General features: G+C 40.3%; 1 protein-coding gene across 15 annotated transcripts in view; it reads right to left on the bottom strand.

The window, feature by feature from the left end:
* Nucleotides 1-24,159, bottom strand: part of ERC1 (ELKS/RAB6-interacting/CAST family member 1) — a 530,185-nt gene that overhangs the window by 365,738 nt on the left and 140,288 nt on the right. For all 15 annotated transcript variants that reach the window (XM_034780724.1, XM_034780799.1, XM_034780743.1 and 12 more), the window contains one exon: nucleotides 9,729-9,896. In XM_034780724.1, coding sequence (XP_034636615.1) covers nucleotides 9,729-9,896 — 168 coding nt within the window. The remainder of the gene's footprint in view (nucleotides 1-9,728; nucleotides 9,897-24,159) is intronic.

Here is a 24,159-nt window from a genome sequence, read left to right as displayed (position 1 = left end):
TATCAGACACCAGGAGGAAGGTCCTGTGGTGAGAATAAGGAAGGTGTTTGGAGGAGGCCATGGGGAAGTAGCCCAGGGAGTTGTAGCTGTCATGCAACTGTTAAAGGAGACACTATAGACAGCTGCAGCCCATAGAGCCCTGGGCTGGAACCCGGAGTAGAGGGCGGGCCCGGGTTCCCCCAAACCTCCCAATTGACCTGGACTGTGGGTTCTTCCAGAGGGGAAGGTCTCTGGGCTATTCCCCAACCCACATGGTGAATCTCTGAGGCAAGAAAATCTGCCAATAAGCGCAGGACCCACCAAGATAGGAGGAACTTTGTCACACCACAAATACAAAGTTTGTTTTTAAAGTCATAAAAGATACATATAGTGCATAATCAGCAAGAACCCGAATTTAGGTGGATGAATTTAAGAATACAGTTTAGATATTTAGCATCCATGCATTCGAATACATTACTCATGAAAAAAGTTATACAGAGAGTTGCTGGCAGAAAGCAAAATATATCAATGAGTGAAGGCTGTGCCTCAATAATTGAGAATTTAGGATAGGTTATCCATTTAGAGAGTGAAAAAAAAAAAAACAGTCCATCAGGAAAGTATCTGAGTTACTTTCCTGACTGCGCTTCTTCCTGATATTGCCGATGTCAGGTGATGTGTTCTATGTAGATGTCCCTCAACCACCTGATGGCATCCGACACCATGAGTTGCCACATTAGCCAAGTGTAGACTCCACATTCTCTCAGCACTCGTTTGTTACCGGGGTCCCATGCGCCCAGGGCTCTGACAATCAGCGCGTGAGTTTGGACCTCGTAGCCCCTAGCCCTCAGGATGTCAGCAAGAGGGGTGTATTTCTCCAGCTTTCAAGATCAGGCATCGTGGAAAGCCAGGGTCCTGTTCTTGAAGGGCCCTGTGACGTCCACCATGATGATCTTCTTCCGGTCCTCGTTGGTGATGACGATGTCCAGTTGCAGTTGGCTGTCGGTTCTAGTGATGGCAGAGTTCACAGCTACCTTCCCCACAGGTCATTGGATGGCTCTGACCAGGCGATCTTGGATGGCGTTGTGCTGCAGCTGCCAGGCTCTGGAATGGGGCTTGCAGCTACACAAGGTGTGGGGTAGCGTCTTATTGGCATAGCCGAACTTCCTGCATCACTTTCCCGATTCCAGTGGCGGACGGCTCCGTTCAGTGGGACGCAGTTGAGCCGGGCCCGGCGCATGAACCTCCAGCTGGCAAAAATCGAGTGAAACTGCCCCCAGGGAGGAAGTGGTTGCTGGTGTCCCACTTGCACATCACCTCAAAGGCCTTGCCCTGGTCCGACTTCCGTTTCAGGTTTTCTACGTATTGGCAGCGGATAGCATCCTTCAGGGTCCTCTCCAGCTTCGTTCTGGTTCTCTGAGTGATGAAGGTACACTCAGTGTTCTTCACCTGTGGCACCAGGACTCCCATCTCCTGGCATTCCTTGCACTACTACTACTAAAGCAGCCATAAATCCTTGTTTCCCGTACAGAACAAAAATATGTGACTATATACAACTTATTACTTCTGTAGCACTTTTCAAACATTAGGCCTCAACACATCCTGGGAGATAGGTAAGTACATTAAATGTGTATTACAAGTTGTTAAAGTAACTTTTTCAAGTTAACATAAGGAGTAGTGGCAAAGCTGAGTGAGAGCAGAACTCAGATCCAAGTCACAGACACTCTGCCTAATTACTAAACAACAGTCCCTCTCCATGTTAATAAACAGTATATAAGTGTTGCATTTGTACAGTTCCATAATTTCAGTGTCTCCAAGCATAACAAGTGGGACCTCACTCCACTTTGCCTGTTTGTGTAAAACATGCAGGTCACATTGTCCGTCATGACCCTGATGCGGCAATGTGCGATCAGTGGGAGAAAGTGTCGGCAGGCACTGCGGATCACTCACAGCGCTAGCAGATTGAGATGTAGGGTAGATTCAGTTAAGGACCATCTGCCCTGCACCATTTGAGTGTGAAGGTGCGCTCCCCAACTGACGAAGGTGGTGTCAGTGGTTAGAATCATGGTAGGTGACAGTTACAGGAAAGGAATGCCAGTACAGATGTTGTTGGGCTGTGTCAACCAGAGTAGCGAGTCCTTTACTCTCACTGGCTTGGATATGCGTTTGTGCAGGCTGTGCCTGTGAGGGACATATACTGTATGTTGCCACACTTGAAGGCATCACATGTGTAGCTGTGTGTGCTTTACCACTAATGTGGCTGCTGCCATGTAGCCGAGTAGCTGGGAGATACATTCTGGTGGAGATCTGGGGGCAGGCTTTTACCTTGGATACAAAGTCGACAATAGGCAAAAATCTGTGAGGTAGAAGGAAGGCTTTGGCTTAAATGGCATCTAACTGTGCCCTGATGAACTCCAGGTGTTGCACTGACATTAAAGTAGATTTCTCCAAGTTCACACAAAGGCCTAGCTCCATGAAGAGATTCATTGTCACCCGGAAGGTGTGAAGAGCAGCGGTTTCAGACAGGACTTTGAGGAGACAGTTGTCTAAGTATAAAAAGATGGTGATGCCCTGCTTGCAGAGGTAGGCAACGACTACCACAAGACCTTCAAGAACATGAGGCGCAATTGACAGTCCAAAAGGCAGTGCCCGTGGTGAACCAGAGAAAACATCTGTGGTCAGGGGGTATAGTAATAAGGAAATAAACACCTTTGAGGTCGAAGGCCGAGAACCAGTTCCCCTGTTCCAGTGCTGGGATAATGGTGAAGAGGGTAACCATCTTGAAGGGTTGCAGTTTGATGAACTTGTTAAGGTTTCAAAGGTCCAAGATCGGCCACCACCCACCCAATTTCTTCTGGATCAGAAAATAAAGGGAGTAGAAACCCTGTCCTCTGTGTTGAGAAGGGACAAGTTCTATTTCTCACAGTTGCAGAATGGGTTCATGAGAAAGGTCCCCGAAGAGTGACGGGGAGGGAGAGTGGTAGGGTAGAATGGATAGGAAAGGGATGGAGAATCCTTCCCTGATGATCTTGAGGACCCACCTGTCTCAGGTGATTAGCCTCCATGATGGAAGGAAGAGGGCTAAGCATTTGCCAAACTGGTGGGATGTCAAAGATGGTTGGTATGACTGGAACATGGGGAGGCTTCTCCGGGCCTTGACCACACCTTCAAAATTGTTGCTTGGCTGGAGGTGCATGTGAAGTATCCCCTTGAGGAGCGGTCTGTCTGCATATGGCAGGCGGCTTTTATCATCAGTGCTCAGTGTCATAAGGCTGCTGAGGGGTGTGCTGCAGTGGTCAGGATCGCAGGGGAAGATACTTCCCGGGCGTCTTTTCGGCGCTGGTGTGTCAATGCCAAGAGAGCGTACAGTAGCTCGGGAGTCTTTAAGGGAGCATAGGGAGTCATCCATATGCTCCACAAATAATTTGGGACCTTCCAAGGGTAGATCCTCTACTGTAGTTTGCACCTCTTTAGGAAAGCCCAAGAGGTGGAGCCATGACGCCCGCCTTATAACAACGGCAGTTGTGATGGAATGGGCAGCTATGTCCACAGAGTCCAAAAAGGTTTCCAGGGATGTACAGGCTTTCATCAGGTAGGTCCTGGCAGAGTTCTTGTATTTTTGAATAGTTGACATAATTATATTTAGCCATTAGAGCCCTGTAGTTGGAAATGCATAACTGGAGAGTTGCAGACAAATAAACTTTGCATCCGAACAGGTCAAGTCGTTTCCAGTCTCTATCACAGTGGGTATTGATGAGATTAATATTGATGTCCTTTTTCCTGCACAGCATTGACAACTATAGAATTCGGGGTGGGGTGAGTAAAAAGAAATGCCAATTCCTTTGCAGGAACATATTTTTTCCCACCTGCTTGTAAGTTGGTGGAATGGACGTGGGGGTCTGCCAGAGTATTTTTGCAGGATCAAGTAGGACCTTGTTGATAAGGAGGGCTACTTTAGAAGATGACGACATATGCAAGATGTTGAGCAGCTTAAGTTGTTAGTTCTTCACCCCCTCTAAAGGGACCTGAAAAGTGTCTGCAATCCTGCAAAATGACTCCTGAAAGTGTCTAAAGTTGTCAGCTGCAGTAGGAGATGGAGGCAAGATAGCTTCCTCAGGAAAGGAAGAGGAAAAGTGGAGTGGTGGTGGAATGTTCTCCTGCTTTTCCTCCTCCTCCGATACAGGCAGAGGCTCAGCCTGCGGTGGACGAGAGGTCAACGAAGAAGGCAAAAATAAAATGGTTACCTACCTTTCGTAACTGTTGTTCTTCGAGAGGTGTTGCTCATGTCCATTCTATGCTAAGGTGTGTGCGCGCCCATGTGCAAAGTTGCTGGCGATTTCCCCCCTCAAGTTCACTATCCGTAGGGCCAGCCCTAGCTCCCCCTGGAGCCCCACATTTATGCACTGGTATAAGGGGCATCGCCAGCCCCACACCCTCTCAGTTCCTTCTGGCAGCCAGTATCAAGCGGAGTGCCACAAGGGTAGGTTTTGTTCAATATCTTCATTAATGATCTGGAGGATGGCGTGGACTGCACTCTCAGCAAGTTTGCAGATGACACTAAAGTGGGAGGAGTGGTAGATGCGCTGGAGGAAAGGGATAGGATACAGAGGAACCTAGACAAATTAGAGGATTGGGCCAAAAGAAACCTGATGAGGTTCAACAAGGACAAGTGCAGAGTCCTGCATTTAGGACGGAAGAATCCCATGCACTGCTACAGACTAGGGACCAAATGGCTAGGAAGCAGTTCCGCAGAAAAGGACCTAGGGCTTACAGTGGACGAGAAGCTGGATATGAGTGCACAGTATGCCCTTGTTGCCAAGAAGGCTAACGGCATTTTGGGCTGTATAAGTAGGGGCATTGCCAGCAGATCGAGGGACGTGATCATTCCCCTCTATTCGACATTGGTGAGGCCTCATCTGGAGTACTGTGTCCAGTTTTGGGCCACACACTACAAGAAGGATGTGGAAAAATTGGAAAGAGTCCAACGGAGGGCAACAAAAATGATTAGGGGGCTGGAGCACATGACTTATGAGGAGAGGCTGAGGGAACTGGAATTGTTTAGTCTGCAGACGAGAAAAATGAGGGGAGATTTGATAGCTGCTTTCAACTACCTGAAAGAGGGTTCCAAAGAGGATCTAGACTGTTCTCAGTGGTACCAGATGACAGAACAAGGAGTAATGGTCTGAAATTGCAGTGAGGGAGGCTTAGGTTGGATATTAGGAAAAACATTTTCACTAGGAGGGTGGTGAAGCACTGGAATGGGTTACCTAGGGAGGTGGTGGAATCTCTTTCCTTAGAGGTTTTTAAGGTCAGACTTGACGAAGCCCTGGCTGGGATGATTTAGTTGGGGATTGGTCCTGCTTTGAGCAGGGGGTTGGACTAGATGACTTCCTGAGGTCCCTTCCAACCCTGATATTCTATGATTCGATGATTCTAAAACTATTATTATCCTTAATATTTATTCTTAATAGACTTAGATAAGTATAATACAACTGGCTTTGGGGGAAGTTCTTTATACACCTTCAGTTTTAGCATCCAGTTGATAAATGTTTAGGCCTCTGGTTCATAAACTGTGGTCCATTAATTGTTGGTCCATTAATATCAGATTCTCTCTGGGGAGTTGCTTCAAAAAACTGCCATGTTCAGAAATTTTGTCATGTGGCAGCTACTTTGCACAACAAACTGCTGCAGAGAGTGCTATAAACTCCCTAAGACACTAAACACACCTTCACTCAAAAGCACAGGTTTGTCATGTTACTATACTTTACAGTCTCACAGGAATAGCCACGTGTCTGTAGTCTCAGAGGTGGTTCTTTCAAACTGCTTTGATTATCTGGTATTGAAAATTTTCTATTCCCTCCCGATCCCATCTACCTTCCAAGACCTATGTAGCAAGGAGGATGATAATGAACCATGAGTGAATGCTAGTGATACCCTGCCGGTCCTCTCCACATCATTCTCTCCTTCTATGGACCCTAACCAACATAAAGTATAAGCTTTTCTGCTAGATTTATTTTCATTGAAAAGGAAAACACGAGGCTCCTACAAAGGTACTGACTGTTTGGTTAAACTAATTTTCTGCCAGTGAGACAGAGGGAGAGAGAGCTGTGCATCACTTTCCCAGGCTCCATATTCCTTACATTTTATATGATCTCCTCACATTGTATTAAATAAATGTGCTGTCTTAAAAATATAATTGTAAGAACTCCAAAGTGGAGCAATTCTAGTACTTGAAATGTGAGCTAGACGAGGTTTGCCTAATAAGATCCAAGACATCACAGTAGGTTGCGTATCAACTTAACGGAAGTGGTGATGCCAATGGACTTTTTCATTTATTTAAATTCTGCATTATTTATAGCTCTCTTAAAAGTGCTGAATTAAAATTAATCTCCTCTTTTTGATTTTATCATTAGCCAGTTAGTAAACATCACTATCCCTCTTTCGAATTACTGGAAGGCATAGTTTCTTGTTTACCTCTTTTATATACCAGCCTCAACCGTGCTCTTAGCAGTGCACAGAACACACTACACATTTGCCTATGCCAACCAATCCAGGCATGAATCCAACAACTTCAGAAGGAGTGCTTTAGATAGCTTTTGCTGCAAAGAGAGTAGGTAGAGCACAGTAAAGATTTTTATGAATCCCCAAAACAACTATTTCTTTAGTTATCTGAACAAAAGATCAAATACCTAGAATAATTATTTAGAATCACAGGATTTTGTTCAACAGTTTTAAAACAGGTCAAATTTTGGGCCACAGATGCTTGACAGTATCATTCTTTAAGAGCATAATTTACCCCAAAACATCTTGGCTATGACAATTTTACTGCTAGAGATGGTATTTCTTAATTTTAACAGACAGCGTGTCACTTTGCTTAAAGAATTTTTTACATAAACAGTACCTAGCACAATAGGATCCTGGTCCATAACCAGGTCTCCTTGGTGCTACACTATTGCTACTGCTACTACTTATAATAATAATCAGATTCTTTCAACTTTAAGACCCTTAGTTTCCAGGTATTATTTCCAAATTTAAATATTGCCCAGTCATCGTTTTTTCTGTGCAAGTTAAGAAGTTCTCTGTAATGAAAATGTCCTTATTTCCAAGATTTTTGTTCCTCTACTTCTGATGCTAATGCAAGTCCCCACTGCGAAACAAGCACTCGGTCCTCTTCTGATCTCCAGGGGGAGAGGTAGGTAGGGGTGTGTGGGGGTGGTGGTGGAATGGGTGGGAGGGAGAAGCATTTAATAAAAGTTGAACAAACAATACATGCTTGTACGATACCTAGTTCATCCAACATGTCATCAATTCCACTTCACTGCCACCAGAAGTGGACAGATGCTGCTGCTGACACCTAATATCCACAGAAGCCAATCTAGAAGCACTGCACAATGGGAAAACTTTTTCTTCTGCCAGTTTCCCTTCAGAGGACCTTATTGTGTTCCATATTGAGATAACATGGGTAGAGCTAAAACAAGATTCCAGCATCACACCAGCCAAGACAACATGAAATATTTACAGCTTTACTGGCAACAGCCATTGTATCAGGAGATGTTTAAAACTAGACAAGAGTCATAAGGCCTTTGATTCATTGTGTATCCAACTAAAAGATAAAGATTAAATCCTACTGTGTCAGGATTGCCAGTTGTAAATGCTAGTGAGGGGGTGGGAGTGGGAGGCTAGATCAAGCCAGCAAAAAAAAAAAAAAAAAAAAAAAAAAAAAATGAATAGACTGCAGATAGAAACAAAAAAGATTAAAGTCTGTACACATTTTCTGTAACTGACAATTCAAACTTTCATTAAAAGATCGGACAAACAATCCTTGGGAAAAATCAGAATTCTGACTTGTATAAATGAAGACAGAAAATGGATTTCAACTTCAGAAGAAATGCTAAAAAACCTGCCACATGTTATAAATAGTACAGAAAATAAGGATATTCACGTTAGAGGACCAAGTCCATTAACTTAAAGATTGAAGCAATCCTCATAAACCTCTGTCAAGGTGATTCCCCACTCTGGCACTTCGAGTGCAGAAGGTAGGGGTGCACAAGGATTTTAAAAATTTATACTGGCCACTCCAGGCTCGTATTAACTCCCAAGGTTACAGCTTTTCTCTGACCTTGAATGGGTAGATGCTGCCACCACCTAAGTGCAAAAACCCCTTTGAGAAGAGGCGCACTTGGGAATTCCTTGCTCGGGGGTACCCTCAAGCCCTTTCACCCCCGCTCTGGGGAAGAGCTGAGAAAGAAAACAAAGGAAATCAGCTGTTGCCACCATCTAATTAAACAACATGTGCACAAACCTCTTAGGAACACACAAATCCAATCCTGTTCTTAAAAAAGGTAAAAATTAAAAACAAAAAGAAGGAAAATACATCTGGAACTTAAGGCTTTTTGCTAGGTTTTAAAAAAACAATTACAAGGATTAAGCATCAAGATAGCTTCTTGAGGTCCAGTTTAAAAGGTTACAAGCAAAACAAAAGCACCTGGGGTTAGCACAGAGGAGTCCACAAGCCATAAATAAATAAAAGATAAACCTAATCCCGTCTTTCTAGACATTTCCTGATCTACTTACATATCTGGGGATTTAAATAAGTAGTTTCTAGGTACGATCGGATGATTTTCATACCTGGCCCAAAGCTTTTTATGCATAGTTCCAGCCCTGTCTCTGCGCTCCAGGAGAACACAGACAGACAAAGGGGAAGTTTTTTCCCAATTTTAGCCTTCCCATTGGCTCTCTTGGTCAGGTGCTCACTCCCTTCCTTTTACCTGTGGGCTTTTTAACCCTTTACAGGTAAAGCAAGTAGAGAACAACTACTAACAGGGATTTTATAGCTAACTGGCTGGCTGGGTGTCGATAAAAGGGAGCTCCTCCCCCCCCACCCCTTTCATTTATCACAACCTCTATATATGGTCTAGCAACATTTTGAACAATTATTATATATCCAAGCTTCTCGGTCAAAAAGTACGACAGGGGGCTCAACCAGTATTGAGTATGATGCACTAGGGCTCATTTAAACACATGGGTCAAAGCCATGCCTGGTATAACTCCACTGAAATCAGACTTGTTTACATCCCTAAAAAGTAATAAGTCTTTAGTAAAAAGCCAAGTCCATAGTAAAAGGTATGTGGCCTAAATGTTAGAACAGGGGACTGGGAGATAGGATTCCTGGATTCTATTAATAAATAGTACTGATTTACTATGCGACTTTGGTCAAATTGCTTAAACTCCACCTGAATTTCCCCTTTTGTACAAGGTTAACTCTTACTGAACTCAATACTGTCTTGAGCCCTCAAGGTTCATAGCTTAAGCAAATAAAAATCTGTTGGCCAGGTGAGAGAAACTGGCTGAGCTGGCACATAATCAATTTCTTGAACTACCAAAGTAACTACAGCCTCCGCCTCCCCACTGCCATTAAGGCAATGGGTTGGAAAGGATGAGTTTTTAGGCGACACGTCCACCACACAAATACTTCAGTCACTACAAATAGTAAGGTAGAAGCAGAAGCAACATATAGGATCACGGAAAGGTTAACACTGGTGTTTTCTCTGTTTTGCTTTTGGGTTGTTTTTTAATTTCCCTTCAAAACTTTGACTGTTCATTATAAACTTGTGAGCGTAATCTTCCCATTACATCAACAAATTCACCCACTAAAATGTAAACAAAGGGATGTTTTGGCAAACTTGGATATTTTGTATCAGGACTGAGGATATATCAGAGGACACAAGAACCTTGTACATCTGCGAACGTACCTTCTTCTGAAGAACGTTGACCTTGCGTTCTTTTACATCCAGCATGTCCTTGAGGTCATGTATTTCTCCTGCTTGAGTCCCTTTCTCCTCGGCTATCTCCTGGATCTGCTTTGTCTTCTTATTCAGCATGGTCTCTTTTTCCTCCAGACGTAATCGTAGTGCATCCACCTGAGTTTACACATGCAGAAACAAGACTTGGTTAGATAGGAAAGGAAAGAGTTATTAGACAAGGCGTACACCACTTCCACAATAAAATGAGTGGTGGCAAACCCCAGACAGATTCTGGTAACTGATCTCCCATTAAGACTGTGAAATCCAACAGCCTCAGCAAAGACGGTTACTATTCAAGAACGATTTATCAAACTAAGATTAGTTGGAGACCTGATGCCTATATAAACATCAATATTTAATAGGGCTGTCATTAATTGCACTGTTAAATAATAATAGGAAACCATTTATTTAAATATTTGTGGTTGTTTTCTACATTTTCAAATATATTGATTTCAATTACAACAGAATACAAAGTGTACAGTGCTCACTTTATATTTATTTCTGATTACAAATATTTGCACTGTAAAAAATAAATGTTATTTTTCAATTCACCTATTACAAGTACTGTAGTGCAATCTCTATCATGAAAGTTGAACATACAAATGTAGAATTATGTACAAAAAAATAACTGCATTCAAAACTAAAACAATGTAAAACTTTAGAACCTACAAGCCCGCTCAGTCCTACTTCTTGTTCAGCCAATCGCTAAGACAAACAAGTTTGTTTACATTTATGAGAGATAATGCTGCCTGCTTCTTGTTTAGAATGCCACCTGAAAGTGAGAACAGACCTTTGCATGGCACTGTTGTAGCCGGCATTGTAGATAGTTACGTGTCAGATGCACTAAAGATTCATATGTCCCTTCATGCTTCAACCACCATTGCAGAGGACATGCATCCATGCTGATGATAGGTTCTTCTCGATAATGACCAAAAGCAGAGCGGACCGACGCATGTTCATTTTGATCATCTGAGTCAGAGGCCACCAGCAGAAGACTGATTTTCTTTTTTTGGTGGTTCGGGTTCTGTAGTTTCCGCATCAGAGTGTTGCTCTTTTAAGACTTCTGAAAGCATGCTCCACACCTCCCCTCTCTCAGATTTTGGACAGCACTTCAGATTCTTAACCCTTGTGTCGAGTGCTGTAACTATCTTTAGAAATCTCTCTTTGGTACCTTCTTTGTGTTTTGTCAAATCTGCTGTGAAAGTGTTCTTAAACAAACATGTGCTGGGTCATCATCTGAGACTGCTATAACATGAAATATATGGTAAAATGTGGGTAAAACAGAACAGGAGACATACAGTTCTCCCCCCCAAGGAGTTCAGTCACAAATTTAATTAACGCATTTTTTTTTTTAAACGAGCATCATCAGCATGGAAGCATGTGCTCTGGAATGGTGGCTGAAGCATGAAGGGGCATACGAATGCTTAGCATAGCTGGCACTTAAATACCTGGCAATGCTGGCTACAAAAGTCCTATGCGAACTCCTGTTCTCACTTTCAGATGATATTGTAAATAAGAAGCAGGCAGCATTATCTCTCATAAATGTAAACAAACTTGTTTGTCTTAGCGATTGGCTGAACAAGAAGTAGGACTGAGCGGGCTTGTAGGCTCTAAAGTTTTACATTGTTTTGTTTTTGAGTGCAGTATGTAACAAAAAAAAAAAAATCTACATTTGTAAGTTACACTTCCACAATAAAGAGATTGCACTACAGTATTTGTATGAGGTAAACTGAAAAATACTATTTCTTTTATCGTTTTTACAGTGCAAATATTTGTAATAAAAAATAATATAAAGTGAGCAGTGTACACTTTGTATTCTGTGTAGTAATAGAAATCAGTATATTTGAAAATGTAGAAAAACATCAAAAATATTTAATAAATTTCAATTGATATTCTATTGTTTAAAAGTGTGATGAATCGCGATTAATTTTTTTTGAGTTAACTGCATGAGTTAATTGCGATTAATCGACAGCCTTAATATTTAAACATCAAAACATAACCACAGATTTTAACCCCACATGGCATGTGGTTATTGGCTCTTATATGTATGTCCTGAGATATTCACTGAAAATACTGATCTCTGTCTCTCTGTAGGTCATAAAACCGTAGCTTAAGCAATATTTTGTTCAAGGTAGGGAAAAATAAATAACTGAACATTTAAATTTCTGAAGTTCTAGAAAATTTGAATATACCAGAATATCTACCGCTTGCCTAAAAAGAAATTAAAAAACCCAGTTCTTACAAAACCAAAAAGTTAAAAAATAAATAAATGAGAACTGCAGAAGACAGGATTTTCCATGGTAGATCAGGACATGTGTTTTTCACTGGTCACTGATGGTGGCCATTACCAAATACTTCAGAACAGCAGCAACAATTTTATCCCTCCAATGAGATATACCATTATGCAATGCAATACTGTACACGGGGATCATTTTGCCCTATAATATGAGATCTGACACAATCTCCGGTATGTGTCTCTTCAGTAAATCCACAGGTTGACTGTGTAATAAGTAATATATACATTTCTCTTTTACCACATCTTTTTTAGACATATCCCTTCTACATTTACCAGACATTCATCTAACATCATAATTTTATATTAATATTTCACAATTTTACTACCATGTAGATGCCATTATTATGTTTTCTTCTCGGTAGTGGAGGTTCTCACCATTTTAAGAAAAATTTCCCCCATTTCAAAAATACAGAGATACAAATGCTAAGTAATAGTACTAAGTCGGCTGCTGCATGTTCAATCATCTGCAGTTACACTACACTGTATTAGTTGAGCCTGGAGGTAATATAAGCATGGATCTCTGACCACTGCACATCAATATGTGAAAAGAGGGGAAACAATCTTGTGGTTACCTGAAGATTTCCAAAAGTGTTTCTGGTTTAAACAGCAGCTGAAGTGTCAAAGATGGGCAGCAAGTCCTTTGGACCTCAATACCATGTAGCACCTTAATACAAGAGGGTCTTTCTGCAGGACATATCTTTATGCTGAAAATGAAGGGGGGAAAGGACCACACTCCAGAACTTTGTGGGCCATAATAGCACACTTTGACCTCCCATGGTGTCACCCAAAGGAAAAATAAGTTAGGGAACTTCCATGGCCTCCACAAAGAGTTGTAAACTGACAAGCCTCTGTTTTTCCCTCTACTTCTCTTCTCCACCTATTAAACTAGACAGAGCATACAAGGCAAACAAACAAAAAAAGGGCAGGAGAAGGAATCAGACTTTTGAATATAAATTCAATCTGAAGAAAAAGGCCACCATAGAGCAAAGAACACTCTCAAAGACCATTGTGGAATATGAAATCTGACAACACCAGGCTGCTCAAGATACCAAAAGAAACCCACTGACCCTTATTCGCTTGGCATTCAGGCAGAGTTCAAACCAGCCAGCTTGGCTGCTAATCCTATTTGACAGTATCAGATTTGGTTCCCATTAGCTGAATCCATTACAGGGCATCAGTCACGGTGAGTAAGTAGGGTGCTTATTGAATCTCTTGCCCCTTCTGCACAGCTCAGGCTGACAGAGACATAAAGTAAAAAGAAAACGTGGAGAAACTCCAAATGGGGAAAGAAATTAAACAAACAGAAAGTTAGATGCTTTAGACTTTGTGTATGTCAGTCCAATTTCCTTAATTTCTTTCTCCTAACTGGAAACACTCAAAGCCACATTATCTATAGTATAACTCTCAAAGAAAACCCTTCACTGTTTTGTCTGATCTCTATTATATGGAACACTGAGCCCTCCCTTGTGGGGAAAAAGCAGCCCAGGTCTTCAAGTCAGTACTGCAGTCCCGGCTGCCTGTACTCCTGGAGTCTTCCTGCTCACTTCCACATCATTAAAATCACATTCCTAATTTCTTATCCATTATGTAAGACTATCGGGGGGTTCGGGGGACAAGACGACAAAATATACTGTGAATGAATACCAGTGTGATGTGTACCATATAAATACCATAGATAAAGTAGTTATTTTTGTAAGAAAAAAATTAACAGGGGGAATCCAAGTGGCTGAAGATTGTTTTTGAATCTCACAAGCCACAGTTTTTGCTACTTTCACTAGCTCCTAGTGTTCAGTCTGCATAAACAGATCAAATACGTTGTTTCAGTATCTTCTAATCCTCAGGTTAACAGCCTTCATTCATTCTTGAGGAAAAACTAAAAATTTCCCTCACAAGCAATGCCACATACCCCCAAATGGTGGTTATATAGCAAATGAGACACCCCACTTAGTACTTCACTTCAGTGGATTTCTGTAAGTAAAGGTTCCTCCTCAGAAGACCTTCCATCTTCTGATTGATTGACCTCTTTGAACTCTATATTGGATTATGGTTTGGAGTAAACTGAACTCCTTGGTTTATTTTGTGTGAGGTCTCTGCCTTAGAGAACCACAGAAAACACTTTCAGGAAAAATCCTCAAAGGCTGGCAAGACACACAGTTATCACCCTACCACTGTTCTTGGCAGAATGATCCACTTGTTTATTCACATCAGCTCAGTTTATGGATGGCATCTACCCAGACTGCCAAGAACTGAGGTCTGTGGCAGCCAGGTGATGCCAACTTCAACAAAGTCAGTGCAAGGCTTCTTCTGCACACACAGAAATGGCTGTGAAGGCAGCCACCGGGGTTTTGCCATCCCTAGCCTGATTTCTGCACCTTATGCAGTATTAGCTTAACCTAAGGGTAACCTGCCTATTTGCATATTAAAAGACAGTCATGTCTTTAATTATATACTAGTGCAGAGGTCCCTCAAGCGTGCGGCGTGCCCCTCTAGAGGGGCGTAGAGGACCACTCGGGGAGGGGGGCGTGGCGGGGCACAGGCCAGCCCCCACTGGGGCAGAGAGGGCCACCCAGACCCTCCTCACCCCCAGCTCTGCTCCGGTCCCGCCCCCAACCACATCCCTGGCCCAGTCCCCAACCTTAACGTGGCTCTGCTCCCAGCCCCGCGCCAGTCCCCAGTCTCGGCCACTGGCCCTGTTCCCAGCCTGCAGCCTTGGCCGCTGGCCCTGTTCCCAGCCCAGAGACAATGCTGGGGGCAAGGCCGGGAGCAGAGCCACACTTGGCCGCAGGCCCAGCTGCCGGCCCCCACTGCAGCCTAGCTGCGGCTCTGCCCCTGCCCCCAGCCTCGGCCCCTGGCCATGGCCCCATTCCCGGCCACAGAACCACCCCAAGCTGCGGCCCCAGCCTTGGCCCTTACTCCTGTCCACATCCCTCCCCTCCGGAGCTGCAGTACCACTCCTGGCCCCAGCTTGGGGGGGGGGGGGAAGTGTGAGGAAGGTACAGATGAGGTAAGTGGGGGGCACAACCTTCAAAAGTTTGGGGACCGCTGCACTAATGGTATGGCATGCAAAATACTAATGGAGAGATAGGGTGGTTTCTAGCCCTTATATAATTATGTGCTTTCCAACCTTTCTGCATTAATCATCTAACTTCCAAGGGCACAAGAGTATCTCAGATAGGTCAGCTGCCAGTATGCACCTTCAAACTTCACTTAGTCTCTTTCCTAGAAACACGCATAGCCGGTACAACAAACTCCAAAATCCTCTCTTCAACAGGGTATTACCAACTTTCCCCAGATGTTTGCGCACACACAATTCATCTGTTGAAGACTGATGCCTATCTTGTTATAAGTTAGTTAGTTTGTTTTGTTCAATACAAACACCTGTGTTTTGGGGAAATTTTACACAGTGGCAGGATGCAGTGCTCTCTATCTCACTACCTAGTATGGATAGTCATATACAAAACAAGAAAGAACATGGATTCTGAAATTTCTTCTATAAGAAGCTGGAACTAGAATACCCATAGCTCCACCGATGCTTGTACACCTGTGCTTACAGTGTCTTCTGCTGGGAAAGAATATAAATGGAAAAAATGCAAGAGATGACAGAACATTTATATGAATGTGGCGGGGGGGAAGTTTTGGTAAACTATTTTTTCAGAGAATCTGTAGGTAGGTTAAAAGCTTGATCATGAGACTATTACCTAGTTATAAATTTGGGGAAAACTGATAAAGTTTTCAAATGCACCTAACGTGACTTAAGAACATAAGTTACATTTTCAAAAGTGATATAGGCACTTCAGAGTCTAAGGCAGGGGTCGGCAACCTTTCAAAAGTGGTGTGCCGAGTCTTCATTTATTCACTCTAATTTAAGGTTTCGTGTGCCAATAATACTTTTTAACGTTTTTAGAAGGTCTCTTTCTTTAAGTCTATAATATATAACTAAACTATTGTTGTATGTAAAGTAAATAAGGTTTTTAAAATGTTTAAGAAGCTTCATTTAAATTAAATTAAATTAAAATGCAGAGGCCCCCCGGACTGGTGGCCAGGACCCAGGCTGTGTGAGTGCCACTGAAAATCAGCTCGTGTAACGCCTTCGACACGCGTGCCATAGGTTGCTTACCCCTGGTCTAAGGCCATGTCTACACTGCGCACCTTACAACAGTGTGGCTGTGCCGCTGTGGCCACACCATTGTAAGTTAAGCAGTGTAGCCGCTCATTGCATCCCAGCGACAAAATAAACTCACCTCCAACGAGGGGCAGTAGCTACGGCGGCAGGAGCACGGCTCCCACTGACAAAGCACTGTCTGCATCGGCGCTTTTCATCGTTAACATTTTTGTCTGTTGGAGGAGGTGTGGTTTTTTTACATCCCTGAGCAACAAAAGTTTTAATAACGAAAGTGCCAGTGTAGACAAAGCCTAAGTGTCATTGAAGGTTAATGGGACTTAGGCTCCTAAATATTTAAGCACTATTGAAAATTTTATGCAATGTTATCTTTGTTTTATAGTAATGATCAGTATCTCTTTATAAAACTGGTACTTTGTAATCATATTTAAGAAACAGTGTACAAGGTCTACACTAAAAATTAAGTCACATTTGACATGTGATATTAAATGACTCTCCCCTATCCACCCTCACTTCCCCAAACCAGGGTTGAATATAGGTTAGTCACTTGTGTAGATAGGGCCAAATCCTGATCAACACTCAATGCAGAAAGTGTGAACAGCTCTTAATCTCTAACCAAGCCCTGTGGCTTATCTACAATAGCAAAATTCTGAATTACCTTCTTCACTGGTACAGCTCCACTGGTGGTAATGAAAAAAGTTCTAGTGTACACAAGGCACCAACACTTACCATTGCAATGTCTAGTCCTGCTTCCCTAGAATTTGCTGCCACCAGTGGAGCTATTAAAGTGCTGAAGTAAGTGTCCAGCTTTTGTTCATGTAGATGCACCCTAACTGGTTCTAAAAAAGGCTAACTATTCATTTTTCATTACGTGTTGAACACAATTTGGTCTTGTCTATGCCAGCAGTCAGAGTTCAAAGATGATTGAGGGTTGTGTGGAGGAGAAAAGCAAGCTGTATTTGGCTTCTAGAGTCAAACACACTACTTCTTTTCTGCCGTAGAAAAGGCCCGCTGAAGCATGAAACTGCTAAATGAAACTATATTTGAAAATTGTTATCAAAGCAATGTCTGGTTACTCTGTTTTAGCATCTTTCAAATAAATCATAATTAAACGTACTTTTTGCTAGAGACGTCCTAAACTATTTCCCCAGCCAACACAGACAGAACTATGTTTGTCAGCGAATTATGAACACAATTATAACTAGCAAGGCTTGGTGCTTTATTGCAGATAAGTATTTACTTATGAAACAATCATGCTATATAGATAGACTTGGCAGAATTCAATTTTGTTTTTTTATAATTTTATTGGATAATATCCATTTTATTTTAAAGCTTTTTTCTGCTTATTTAAATTTTCACAGTGGTGGGATATTATGGAGGGAGTGTGAGGCAATAATTACTGAATGACAGTAGATGTTACGATTCAAAAGGTTAAAGCTTTACAACCATTAAAACAAAATTTATCAACATCACATGTCAAAATAGACAAACATCCTTAAATCTAGCTCTTAAGCAGCATTCTTTTTATTTTGCCTATCTATAAATTTCCAATTATTGACCAGGGTTGATAAAAATCAATGTTTAATAAATAAATAATAATAATAATAATAAACATTGGATTTTATTTATTTAAATCGGATTTTTTTGATAAAATGCTTTTTGAGGAAAAAACCTATCTAAAGATTTTAATTAAGATACATTATTGCTCAACTATCTCATCATGGAATAGGCATTATAAATTCTAATGCTATAGTTTGAGACAATATATTCATGTAATGTTTAAGAAAAGTTTTGTAAATGAGTTCTAATAGTTCATGGATTAGGGACCCAATCTTATGGGGTCCCAGGGGCTTCTGTATAGATTATTTAGGTTAATCTTTCTATCTACCCAATGCGACTCAGTGTTCAGTCTACAAGATACCATCAGAGATGCTTAGTTTTGCAGTTCTCAAACTGTGGATTTGTCTCTCCAGAGAGAACATGCTCGTTAACAGCAAAAATGTTTTTAAATAAATAAATAATATATGGAGGTGAGAAATAACAGATCTCAACCCTATTGTCCCTCTGAAAATTTGTGTACACAGAGTCAATCCCTTACCTCTCTCTAAAAGTGCAAAGTTTCAAAGAGTTCAATGAATAGAAGATGGTTGGGGGCGGAATAGATCGGGACAAGGAGAAGAAATCTGGAGATAAATGTGAGAAGGGAGGGACAGGCAATAGAAACAAAAGTGAAACTGTTAGAGCAGCATATTCCAGAAGTCTTGAGGTCTTTCTGAGTGTAGCCTTCATAGATTTGAGATCTACCATACCATTCTCTCATTAGAAGGGAAATCCTATAATGACAGCAGGCTATAAAAGAGACCCAGTTTGGGAGTATTTTAATTAAGTTCTTCTACCTGTGGGTAAGACAGGCATGCGTGCAAAATGCAAACAGTGCAACAAAGAAATGCAAAGGCCTGGCTTCCCGAATGAAACAACATCATGAGAAGTGTTCTTTCTCAAGAGGTAGCTGCATTGAAGATGATGAAAGGAACATGTCTGAACATGCAGGATCTTCAGGTTGGTAAACTTTTTTATTTCATACTTCTTTCTTAAGGACTGCCTGTCTTCCTACTGGACTATTTTTGAATTCTTATGTTTGAGCAAAAAATATAGTTGTTACTCTATGGTGCTATCATTTTAGATGAAGTTGTGATAAAAAATAAATAGCTGAAATAGGCAGATCTTTCTTTTACAATTTCACCTTTAAAGTAGTACTGAGTGTCAGTGAATGCAATGAGTAATACTTATGAGCAATATGGTAATAATAATTAAATACTGAACAAAATAAGTCAATGCAGTTAAGAGCTAACCTTGTACAAAAACTCACCTGTAGCAAAAAGAAAAAAAAAAATCACTATCATCCAGAAACAACCATAGATAAGTTTGTGATAAGAACCAGCAAATTTCAAAAAGAGATAATTGATGAAAAAATTGTCCGGTTTGTTTATGCAACAAACTCTCCTTTCCGTATGATTGAGAACCCACACTTCATTAACATGGTTCAGTCATTAAGACCAGGATACAATCCACTCAACAGAACAGATGTTGCAGGCAAATTGGTGAATGAAGGGTATGAAAGCGAAATTGAGCAGTGTGCAAAAGGTTTGGAGGGTGAAATTGTTAATCTGAGTCTTGATGGGTGGAGCAATGTCCACAATGATCCTGTTGTATATGCTTGTATGACAACAGAAGAAGGGAATGTCTTCCTTACAGAAACAATTGATACATCAGGAAATGCACACACAGCAGAATACTTACAAGAAGTAGCCGTAAAAGCTATAACAAACTGTGAAAAAAAAATTCAAATGTCAAGTACGCAGTTTGGTCATAGACAATGCTGCAAACGTATCCAGGATGAGAAGGAATTTAGAAGAGAGCGAAGAGAGTTCCAAGCTAATAACATACGGTTGCAGTGCTCATTTGATGCACCTCCTAGCCAAAGACTTCAGTGTTCCAGAAATAAAGGCCAATGTTGTTGAAATTGTAAAATACTTCCAACAACAACCCCATTTTTCAGCAGCTACTCTGACACAAGACATGTGATGGAACTCAGTAGTGGACTGTTCTGAGCACTATATCAAGAACTGGCCTAATCTGATGACAGTTTGTGAACAAAATCGTGAAAAACATAGATGGCACTGTCACAGCCAAAGTTCTCAACATTGGGCTTAAGAGAAATGTTGAACTGAATGAGACTTTAAAAAGAGAAATATGCAATGACAGAGTTAAATTACAAGCATTAAAAAAACAAATGGGACAAGCACTATCTCCAGCTCACTTGCTTGCAAATATTCTCAATTCTCGGTACCAGGGTCAAACCTTAACTGCTGAAGAAGAGGAATTGGCTATGACATGGACATCCAGCATTCATCCCTCCATAATGCCAACTATAATAAACTTCAGAGCTAAGCGTGAACCATTCAAGAAATAGATGTCTGCTGATGACGTTTTAAAGAAAGTCACACCAGTGAACTGGTGGAAGTCACTTAAGCACTTGGATTCAAAGACTGTTGAAGTGATAATCTCACTTTTAACAGCAGTAGCTTCTTCTGCTGATGTAGAAGGAATATTTTCTTCCTTTGGACTAACTCATTCCAAATAGAGAAATTGTTTGGGCCCTGAAAAAGCAGGAAAGCTTGTTTTTCTTTTCCAGATTATGAACAAACAGGAAAATGAAGGTGAAGACGACTGAGTTATCTGCAGAAGCCAATATTTTAAGTTTCTCTTGTTGACCTGGCTGACAGTCGATTTAATTTTTTTGAATTTTTTTAAAAATATTTCATTTAACTATTTCAGTTAAAAACAATTTTAACAAAAACAAACCTGATTTTTAAAAAACTTGAATGTTTAACTAAATTCAAATATCTATATGCTTGTTTTGTTAAAATGTGTTTTGCTGTTGAAGAAAAAAATCCAGAATACATACTGTTGTTGTTTTAGTTAACTAAAACAATTTAAATGTCTGTCTGGTGATGTTCTCCTCCTAATACAGCATGGCAAGAAAATCCTCCAAATATTAATGATTAACCTGTTGAATTGGAGATATTTATGAAGTCATAGGGAGGTGAACTATCTGCTTCAATTACTTTTGGTAAATTAAATAACCAAACAATCATTCATTTTCTGATATAGCTGTAAAACTAATCTGCAAAGTTTTCAAAATAAATAATTTAAAAAATGTATAGTGTGTATCTTCTAAAAATGAAACCTATATCTATCTCTGAGTTATGAAGAATATTTATTAAGATTATAACAACCAACAAGAATGCACTTTTATGTAGAAATCTGAGTCTTCCTGACTAGTGATTTAAATCCACCCTGTTATTGACTGAAATATTTTTTCATCTGTGTGCATGTGTACAAAGAAATTGACATTTACTGACAGGTACAGATAAACTAATTTTTCGAAACCTATATACAGATTACCACCTAAGGCTCGTAACCCTCCCCCCATCATAGTTTGAAACAGATTCCAATATGCACAGAAACTGTGTTTTGGTGTAACAATGTATTAACATAGTTTCAAAACACTATTACAAGCCCCAACATGGACAAGACTTTAAAGATTTTTCATTTAACACATTCAGTGTAAACAATACACTTCTTAGGGGATGTATTAGTTTCTTTGCTGAATATGAATCTCCTCACTTGCCCTATGGAATAGGTTCAGGTCACAGAATCATACCAACTTAGATAGAATATACAAATAAAGCACAATATTTTAACAGATTGAATTAACTTCCCTTTGAAGTTGAATACCTCCCAGTACTGTTCCAAACAAAAGGGCTCAGTAGGATATAATAAAAACCTTATATTGATGGAGCCTTTTAACTCCAAAGTAAATATTGATTTTTTTTCTTTATTTACAAAGATATTGTAAATTCATAGAACTATTTATAAAGGCTCATTTACAAACTGAGAAGTTAACCACGGTAGCCTCTCCACCCACTTGCCCTCAAGGTAAACAACTCCAAAATAGGACACTAACTCATAGTTCCAATATGGCAGGTGCCAAGTTTAATCTCTGGGCTATCAAGCCTGCACCCTGCGTCATCTCTGCAGTCTGTTTTTATGGAAGAATAAAAGGCAGAGGCTCCAGGAGAAAGCCATTTCCCCAAAAATGTTCATCTAAAAGTACCTTTAAGTACTTCTCCCTATGAAAGTTGGTTTTAATGAATCACCGGTTGCAGAGAGTGCCTTGCTAACATTTTATTTCTTCCACAGTTCCTTCTAGTTTCCTACAGCTACCAAGTTATATTTCCTGATTGGTCAATGCAGCATTACCAGTTGGAGGCCAATAGTATTTCACTCCCCAGCTACTACAGGGTCATGAAATTCTCTCTCATTTCCTTTTGACCCATCATCTGCATTGGACATTCACTACTTCAAACCAAAAGAATAGCAGCCAAAGTTAACCAAAACTACTCCTAAAATGCAGTCCAAACGATTGGCTTTTAAGGGCAACAAAAGGTTCTGTTAAAGCCCACTCAAGAGGATGTGACAGTAACTCTAAGACAGGAAACCCCTCATAGGTCAATATTTTTAATCAACCTACGTTAGATCTACTCTATAATTTTATGCACAAAAAAGTAAGCAAGCTTTCAGGAAAGTAATAGAGCATGTTCCGATAATGACGTAGATATTTTTTAATACTTAAGAGTGTCAGACCTGGTAACTAACTCTCCTCGCATTACCAATTTCTCTTTTGGTGAATTCAATGGTAGTGAAAGTTGCTGGGTTCATTGTCATGAGACTAAAGTCCTCTTTTTATCTAGAGAACAAGTATATCTCAGGTGGCAGCAGCGGAAATTTCCTCAACACTAAACTTTACCAACGTGTCTCGACAGCTGTAGTGATCACCTGTTCATAACTACTGAATCCTTGGCGACACTGAAGAATGTCTACAAATATGAAAATTAATGACAAATTTGGTTGTTGGAAAGGGAACAACTGTCCCTAGAAGTATGGAAGAAGAGGGCTTATAGAAACACTAATGGATAATTCTTTGATTTTCACTTTCGTGTTCATCTTACACGGATACTGGGAAACAGCCGGAGAATCATCATAATCTCTTTATGTAGGCTAAACAGCTATGAGATTGTAACAACTTTCACTCAAGAACACCTTGAACTGGGTTTGAACTAGCCGCAAAGACAAAAGCTTTCATACAGCATCCCCAAATCCTAATGTTGTTAAAGTTTAAACTGGCACAGCAAAGCTGAATCTATAATCTTTCTGAATCTCCTGAGAAAAGGAAGGTTCTCATGGCTTCGAGAAACAGCCAAATCTGTTCTTGCATTGCACACTGATGTTATATGAGACGGTGCCTTGGAGAATATTAGCGCAGGAAAGTTATTTCCAAGCATTAAATGATTAATATTACAGGTGAGATCATTTAATGTTATCATTCCCCAAGCTTTAATATTACTGCTGTTACAAGCCCCAACTAAGCAAAGACACAAATATTCTCCCTAATCAGCGTGGATAAAAATAATTTAGAAAATAATTTTTAAAAATATGATTTCTTAAATTTCAATTCAATACATTTTCTTTTTAAAATACATCTGTTTAATATTAAAATTGAAATTATGAAAACATATGTTAAGGCCTAAACTTACTATAAAGTTACTTACATCCATTTAAAAAAAATATGCTGCATAAAGGAGCCCTCCTCAAGTTTTAATGAGTTCAGGGTTCTGCCTTTTTTTTTTTTTTTTAAATACTGAATCAATGGAAAACATCTAATTTTTGAGGTCAACTCAAGCTTTATAAATGTCACAAAGTCATGTACTGCATTAAGTAAGAATCTATATTATTTTCAGTCTTTACTACACAATGCATGTTGGTGTTCACATTTTTCCAAATATAAGTACTTCAAAGTTTTTTTGTACAGAAAGCTTTTGCCTTAATTACTGTTGGTTTCAGTTTAGCTAGCAGAGATAATATTTTCTTTGTTTGGACTAGTTCATTCAAAACTGAGAAACCAATTGGGAGCTGAAAAAGCACGAGAGTTTATTTTTCTCTTCAAAACTGAATTAAAACCAGGTGGGAGAGGATCAGATCTATTAATTCTAAAATCTTGAAGGACATGGGGACAATGTTTAAATAGTATTTATCCTGTTTAGGCACCTAACTCCTATTGACTTCAATGGGAGTAAGACAGCTAACCTACTTCAGCACTTTTGAAAATCCCACTAAGCATCTATCTGCATTTTTAGACAACTAAATATCTTTGAAAATCTGGCCCATGGTTACCAGTCACAGCAGTCAATTCCTTAACTATAGTTAACACTTCCTTTGTTTAACATATCAGTTGTTTTTTTAATGCAAACATGTTTTTATAGCATGTTTTCTTTTCCTTATGCATTAGGTACATTTAAAGTAGTTTTATTTAAATTAAAACAAATTGAAAATGCTAGCTT

Source organism: Trachemys scripta, chromosome 1 (assembly GCF_013100865.1).
Source record: "Trachemys scripta elegans isolate TJP31775 chromosome 1, CAS_Tse_1.0, whole genome shotgun sequence".
NCBI classification, from domain to species: Eukaryota; Metazoa; Chordata; order Testudines; family Emydidae; genus Trachemys; species Trachemys scripta.
Note: the sequence above shows the minus strand (reverse complement) of the source record. Positions and strands in the feature narration are given on the sequence as shown.